Genomic DNA, 8178 nt, shown 5'->3' on the forward strand with positions numbered 1-8178 from the left:
TGTAAGATATATCTTAAGCAACCTCCTAGGTATAGTTCGGGGAACACACCTAGAAATGTTACACCTTTAGTTAAGGCGCACTAAGAGACAGCGTTTTCAGGAAATGCAGCTCAGGATGGTAGCCGCCAAGGAATAAGGTTGGCTATCTGTATTCATGCCAAGTGTTATGATTATTACATATACCCTGTTGAAAAAAAAACAGCACATGCCGGTTAGGTATGTTTTTAAGCATGGCTGCTGGTTTGAGCGGGTTTAAGCTGATCCAGCTGGTCATGAGCTGCTTTAAGTTGGTCATGTGCTACTAGGATGTAGGTGGTAACAAATAAATATAAGGCTATTTCCCCATTGTGCAATAAAGGTATGTGAAATAGCCTTATATTTATTTATTCCAAAGTCCTCATTTGTAAGTCACTTTGGATAAAAGCATCTGCTAAATGACTAAATGTAAATGTAAATATGCTGGTTTTTTTTCAACAGGGTAGATAAACATTAAGCAGATAGATGAATACAACAGTGCACTTTTTATAGTGTATGAAGAAGAAAACTACATACATGGTTCACAGAGTATAAATAAGACGTCTTTTTTGTCACTTTATAACGGTTGAAAGATATGCCTGATAGATTTGCCCAGGGAAGGTCACTCTGAAATTTTCTAAAAACATTTCACACTCCCTCTATACACCTTCAACAATGGTTAAAAAACAGATTGCAGTCATTCTTCAGTTTTCTGTATGCAGAGGTGGCACAGACGCTAGGAGAATGAAAGAATGTGTGTTCGCAAACGCTCAAGGACACATCGCTGCTGAGAGACATGCTTTTCATTTTTTTGAAAGAGGTTCAGAAGCAGAAGTAAAAAGAAAGCCATTCTCAGTGAAGCTAAGGTCATTCAGACACCTTTTAAATAGAAAATGAAACGACAGACTCAGAAATCTGTGAACTATCTGCACCAACAGAGCTACAGATAAATGTTTTTATTCATAACGATACTGACGTTTATATTTAGGTGACAAAGGCGCACCTATATATCTTATATTTAAGAGGGGGCACCATTGGCAGATCTTTGCTCATTCTTTGAAAAAGATGTATGTGTTTTGTTTGTGAAAGGAGTTGCCTAGATACCAAAATGCACAAAAAGCATTTTTGTTATTCAGCATTTATTTTGTTTATATTTTTGTTCTTTGATGATGCCTCCACACGAGAACAGGAGCAGAAGCACTGGAGGGCTGTACTGGGGATCGGTATGATGGAAATATAGCGGGATACCGGGAGATGTGGGAGCTGTAGGGATGTTCTCTTGGAATATCGACTTTAATCGTCTTCTTACTGTAAGAACACACACAGATACAGTTACAGATTGTAAGTCTCAGGATTTTTACAGTGAAAAGCTTGTGCTTGCTCTCTGTCCTTGACCCAACCCTGCCTGACTTAAAAAATCAGTTTGAAAGGCAGAGGACAAGAGGAGAAGAGATGTATTTATCCACAAAAAAGAATACATGTAGCATGCAAGGTGTCGCCAACAAAAGAGATGGACATATTTTTTTAAATGTTACCTCATGTCGATGTCTGTTGGTTTGGGGACCCTTAAAACAAAATAATAATAATAATAATAATAATTAAATAGTAGCTTAAGAAATATATACTAACCTAATGTTTAATTAGTGTGTGAGATTAAACCTGTAAAATGTTTAACTTACAGCTGGTCATTCAGTCGGATATTACATCTCTTGGTTTGGGTGAGGTCATAATATTGCTGAACGATTACAGACCTAAAGGTAAGCACATTCAAATCTTATTCTTAATTTTTTTAAAGCCATTTAGCAGACATGATCAATGTTTGTTTGTTTGTTTGTTTTTTCCCAGCTGATTGTTTAATAAAACAAATTAAATGTTAATAATGTAAAAATATATATATATATATGAATACATATAAATAAAACATGAAATGTATTCAAATTAATTCATATTTTAAATATTTATAATTTTAATAAAAAAAAAGAATATAATTATGATGTAATTATATACATATATATTTCTGTCCTCACAACTTTCGGAGGGATTGGAATGATTACTGTACTGTACATGGCAATGTTAATGAATTTGGTCATATATATACACATACCCTCACATGTGTGTGTGTGTGTTATTTAATACATTTCAGATGTCTTAAAATTTTTCTGTGCTTACTCAGGCAACACTGATCCTCCAAAGCCAAAGTGTCGATGTCCCTTAATGACTGCAGGGATATAATCGTTCTGGGAACTTAAAGTAGTTTTTCCATAAGCCTGCTGGCTTAGCTCTTCATGGTTGCTCTTTGGGTACACCCTGTTGTCCCTTGTGTAAAATTGAAAATCAATAAGAGTTTAGGTCACATCACATCATTTCTTTATGCTTCATGCACTTAAACATGACAACAAAAGGAAAGAAATATAGGACTAAATTTTAAATGCAGTCTACTATAATATTCTCACCTTGGAATATAGAGTCCAGTGATGCTTAATGGTTGCCTCAAAATCGGAGGGAGTCGGAGTGGAGAAGAGCAGTTATCTTCTTTCATGCTTTCCAGTGCTGTAGTTGAAGCTGAAGGGTTTGAGCCCAGTTCTGCTGGATCAAAGGAGTGCGAATCCTGGGCAGGTGGGCACCACCATGCAAATCGCGTCTGCTACCATAGGCTTGGATCCCTACAGTGTTCATAGTATTGATTCTACAAACAGCCACATGAAACCACAGACTGAAACCTTATCCAAGCCGAACACCATCACTATGGAAGCTCAGCTGCGGCCTTTGTTGTGTTTAAGGGATTTGGTGATGCGAGATGCTCATTAGACCTGCCTCGCTGACAGAGCGCACTTAATCCTACTGCTTAGTCCTTAAACTTACTTATAAATTCCAAATATAATGCAAAAGTCGTCTTTGAAAAAATTAGGCTGATGTCAGTCCCCGTTGGTAAGTTTTAACTGTTACATTCAAAGCTAATCATGTAAATTCAAAAGTAAATGTGTTCCTAATGAATAATGCAAGAAATCAATAGCCCCCAGAGAGCAATCAAAGCTCTGAATGTAAAGTCTGCTGTGACTGGGCCTCTGAGTGCAGAATATTCAGTGCTTGAATTCAGTAGATAGGCTGAAACCAGAGCAGGCTATCAGAGAAACACAGATCTAGGCTACTGCAGTGAGTATAAAACTATCTCTGGTTTCAGCTGTTATCTCTGGATACATGATATGGAAAAGTCGAGTAGTTTACACATATAGGAATGTTTAGAAGGGCATATTGAAATATTTCATAATTTACTCACTCTTATGTCATTCCAAACCGATTGTCATCCATTCATCTTTGGAACATGAAACCATTTTAAATATTTTCTCATTGATTTTTGTTCAAGCCATCCTCTCAAAAAAAAAAAAACAATAAAAAAACAACAATTACAGCTTCAAAAAGTACATAAAGACATAAATAATTAACACAAATGAATCCAGCTGTCCATTTCAAATCTTCTGAATAGATACAGCGATTTATATTATTTAATTTAGGCTTGTATTCACAAATATTTATGATGAATATTGAAAATGTAAATTAGTTTGTTTCTTCATTAAAAACTGATTTGGAGAAATGGAGCATTACATCACTTGCTCACCAATGGATACTCTGCAGTGAATGGGTGCCATCAGAATGAGAGTCCAAACAGATTATAAAAACATCACAATAATCCACAAAATAATCCAAATGACTTCAATCCATCAATCTTGTCTTGTCAAGTGAAAAAGGAGTTTGGTCTGTCCATATTTCTCTCCCGTTTCAGACAAGATTACATTTTCACTGAAGAAAACAATATTATGGATGGATGATTTGTAGTTTAGCAGGAAGCAAATGTTGTAATTATGGATTTGTTTATTTACATGCAACTGTTTGCCTCACAAGATGTTAATTGTTGATTAATGTGATGCTTTTTTATCAGAAATCCAAACTCTTCTTCTGACGGCACCCATTCACTGCAAAGGATCCACTGATGAGCAAGTGATGTAATGCTACATTTCTCCAAATCTGTTCTAATGAAGAAAAAACTCACTTAGATCTTGAATAGCTCATGGGTGAGTACAATTTCAGCTTTAAGATTCCAGCAACAACATTTTAATTTTTTTATGTCATTATTTTTAAGCATATTCAAACACAAAGCATATTTCTTTACAGAGACTTAATAAACTGAAGGAATGAATTGCAGCTCTGCTTACTATAGCTATTTTACATTTGCCTGTACTCAAGACATTCAAATATTCTCCTAGTATAAAAAAACATTGCCTTGCTCTCTCCTTAATTTTCCATCCATTGTAAAATCAGCAGAAATAAGAGTGAATCTTATCCTTACTCTTGAAAAACAGTCAGCTTAATGCATTGTTGTGTTTAAGGTGATTAAAAAAGAATGCAGACCTGTGCACAATAGTCACATATTGCATTTTGTCATCATAATGAAAAACAGATGCTCCATTGTTCATTCAGTTAGCTTCAATGTTACAAAAAATATTTTTAAAGGCTTGTGTGCTTGTTTGATATTTTCTTTAGGTTTCTAAATTTAATCCCACCTAATGAATAACTCATCATCATTGTTCTCTATTTAAAACAGCAGGAGAGCTGTCCATGGTTCTGAAACTCTTCACTTCCACAATTCAGTCTTAAATGAACATCATCTTAATACATCCCTTATCACAGATTGCATTAAACATACATTTAATCTACCCTGTTGTTTTTGAAAATTTACAGATCTCATGAAAAACTTTCACCCACTGTCTTTGCATGAATATTTGCCCTATGGTGTTCAAACAAAACGTGAACACACCGATCAATAGATCAGACCCTGTCCAGATGCACCACCAACTGCTTGCCAAGCACTTAAACTGACCGGCCTTATTTATAAGGCTATGCTAAGCAATATATTCAGTATTACAACTTTAATTGGGATCCTCCAGGGACTTTGTCAAAGGTTTTGAGAAAAGATGGGGTTTAGCACACATGCCAAACTTAAGTTCAGTGACCAATTACCGCCCTTCTCTTCAGAGGGGTTGCTGTAATACTGTACATCTCCTACTGTTGTTTTATGAATGTAGAGCAGTGAGCCCGCTCCCTTGGTTGCTTGTTAATACTCAACTATGGAGAACAGGTTTCATTAGCCTGTGTCAGAATATACTGCTGCAGGCCATTAGAGACTGCTTTAAACATCAAGGCTGCAGCAGTGCCTTATCTTACTAATGAACATCAACAGGTATAGGCTAAAACGCACACGAGCAACCATTTAAATGCACTTAAGTGATTAACCTATCAAGCTCAGAGGAACACCATGGAAGTTTTTTGATGGAGCGTAAGCAAACACCTCCTGGCTAACAGTGTTGGGGAGTAACTAGTTACATGTAACAGCGTTACGTAATTTAATTACAAAATAAATGTAACAGTAATCAGTTACAGTTACTAAGAAAAAATGAGTAATTAAATTACAGTTACTTATGAAAATTGTAACGATTACAAAGAGGATTACATTTGAATATTTACACACATCCACATACAGCTTATTTCTTTCCCAAATTGCACTAAGACATATGGCCCATAATCTCCGAGACGCGGAAAACACATTCGTAGAATCCAGTCATAAAAATGGAATTCAGCCTATAATGACGCAATATGCCACATTTTGGACGAATAAATCAAAAGTAGGTCAGTACACTTGAATCAAAACCCGATATGGACTGATGTCTGTGAATATTAAGCCGCAAAAAGACTGAATATGAATCCTGCACGTTCTGCGTGTCTGTGGAAATCAGGCGCTGACTGGACATCGGGAGAACCGGGACTATTCCCGGTGGCCTGGCAGACGATTTGGCCTTCTACTTTAACATTGTTATTGTATAATTGCAGGCCGAATATAGCCTACTAAAGCGATTATTTCCGAATCTGCCATTCGATAATTAAATCTCTAATAAATCATGAATCGGTTAGTCGTGACTGGCAATGGATGGGCTCGCGCGCTCTCCGCGCCTCCGCCGAACGGTTTGGATTAGACTCCGAGTAATCAATGCGAGAGATAGAGACCCGAGTGAACTGTGTAAGCGCACAGCTGGAGCAGAGAAGCGACACTTCTGTTCAGGGTTTCAGGTGCAGGTCAGTTTCATCTGTAAATATGCTAATGTAGTTTTGTCTTAGTCAAGCAGCAGCAGCACATTGCTCGCAATCACTCAAAATACTGTATAAACGACGTCATTATTATCTATTGTAATGTTACAGTAGTAAGTTAGCAGACAAATCATCATATTTTATCATAGGTTTAGGGGGAGCTAGTGGATACAAAAACTAAATTAACTAAAATTAATGTAGCCTATGGTATGGCACTAACCGTGGTTTAACTATGGAATTTGTACTAAAAATAAATACAAGTGGTAATTCATTTGCCAAAAAACAAAATTGCACTTACAAAACATGGTAAAAGTCAAATAAAAATCTTCAGTATTAAAGTCATGAGAGAGATGGATGGATAATGGAAGTGAAGGTGCAGTTCAGGAGAGAACTCAAATCTTTTTTCAGGTCCAAAAAGAAAAATAGGGTTGTCCATGTTTCAGAATGGGTTGTGGGTTTATGAGTGTGAGATTTCCCAGCCTATTTTTTTTCCCCAGTCCGCCCCTCATGGAAATTAATCTCTAGAACAGTCACTTCATAAGCATTTTTTACTTATTTTGAGAAACTATCATCATATCATATACAAAGAGACAACAGTGTTTCAAAAAGACACCAATGTTTCAGGAGTTTAGTACACAAAATAGGACAAATGCTTATTAGATAACCGTATTTGAGTTGATGTATATGCTTTTATTTTTTTATTAACTATTTTTCCCCAAACCATTGTTAGATGCAGTTAGATGCCTGTAGTTATGCAAAGATTTGGTTTCAAAAACAGTATCTATAAACTATTTCTTTTGATTTTAAATCTGCTTTGAACTTCAGATCAATCTCTAAGTAAAAGGCAGTAATAAAGTCTGATTGTGTGGTGGATGTGTTCAAATTTGATCATCTTAATTCAGGTGATGAAGGATGGTGAAAGTCTGACAGTATTGAGCTCTACTTTAAGGTTAAACCTGCATGGTGTAAAATGGTTGAAGATGATTAACAGTTGCAAATTAACATTCATTATACATTTATAAAAGTAATCAAAATGTACTCAAAAGTAATTAGTTACATTACTTTATTAAAGTAATTAAAAAAGTTACACTACTATTACATTTTAAATAGGGTAACTTGTAATCTGTAACCTATTACATTTCCAAAGTAACCTTCCCAACACTTCTGGCTAATGTGTTGGATTTGTACGCTACAATCATAAAATATGATGAAATTGTTTTTTGAAGACCTGTTTGCATTACACAGGATGAAAGATTAAAATGTTAATTAAAACATATAACTCTCTCTGGATGGATCCCAGAAATTACTAGAGTTAAAGCTGAGGAGATAAATTATCTAAAAGCAGATCCAGTTCACAGTTGCATTCTTTGCCAGAAATTTTTTTTTTTATCAGCATAGCAACAGTCAGAAAGAGTTCAGTTGGAATGAAAGCAGCTGAACAAGTACACAATGCCTTATTCAGGAGAAGTGAAGGTCTATGTGTGTCAGTGAGTGAGGGAAATGACTAGTATAGAAGAAGACGTGCAATGGTGAACTGTTAACCAAAGCAGATGAGAAATAATATAAACCTCATATACTTATTTACATATGCAAAGAGGATCTTTGTCGTCCTGAAAATGTTTTCCTTTAATATCATCATAAAGAACAATCAAAAATAAAATAAAACATATATTATGGTTTTAAAAGCTGTCTGCATGGTCAATTATTGCAGATATACGACAATAATTTGCACAATACTTTAAGGCCGAGTAGGACACTTTTTTTTTAAACCGTTCAACTGATTAAGGTGGTTAGGGCTGGTAGATAAACCAGCCACTACAGTATGTTCCAAAAAAACTGTTTAAGCTGACATAATTTTAATGCTAACACAAATACTTATTACTTTGTAACTTTTTACAGAAATAATTGCGTAAGAAATCTCCACTTTGCATAGTTCACCCTATCTATTTTGTGTTGAGTTATTTGAATGGACCATATACTGTTTTGTAAGGTATTATTTTATGGCAATTTTTTTATGTGATGTTT

At 35.4% G+C, this 8178-nt stretch overlaps 1 protein-coding gene across 1 annotated transcript; it reads right to left on the minus strand.

The window, feature by feature from the left end:
- Positions 1 to 1163: 1163 nt before the first annotated feature.
- On the minus strand, positions 1164 to 2781 carry LOC132157901 (uncharacterized protein C7orf31 homolog). Its single transcript, XM_059567162.1, has 5 exons — positions 2469 to 2781; positions 2185 to 2331; positions 1695 to 1766; positions 1551 to 1580; positions 1164 to 1323 (listed from the first exon to the last, which is right to left on the minus strand). The coding sequence occupies exons 1-5, from the start codon at positions 2552 to 2554 to the stop codon at positions 1164 to 1166; spliced, it is 495 nt and encodes a 164-aa protein (XP_059423145.1). The 5' UTR covers positions 2555 to 2781.
- Positions 2782 to 8178: the final 5397 nt, after the last annotated feature.

Source organism: Carassius carassius, chromosome 15 (assembly GCF_963082965.1).
Source record: "Carassius carassius chromosome 15, fCarCar2.1, whole genome shotgun sequence".
Lineage (NCBI taxonomy): Eukaryota > Metazoa > Chordata > Actinopteri > Cypriniformes > Cyprinidae > Carassius > Carassius carassius.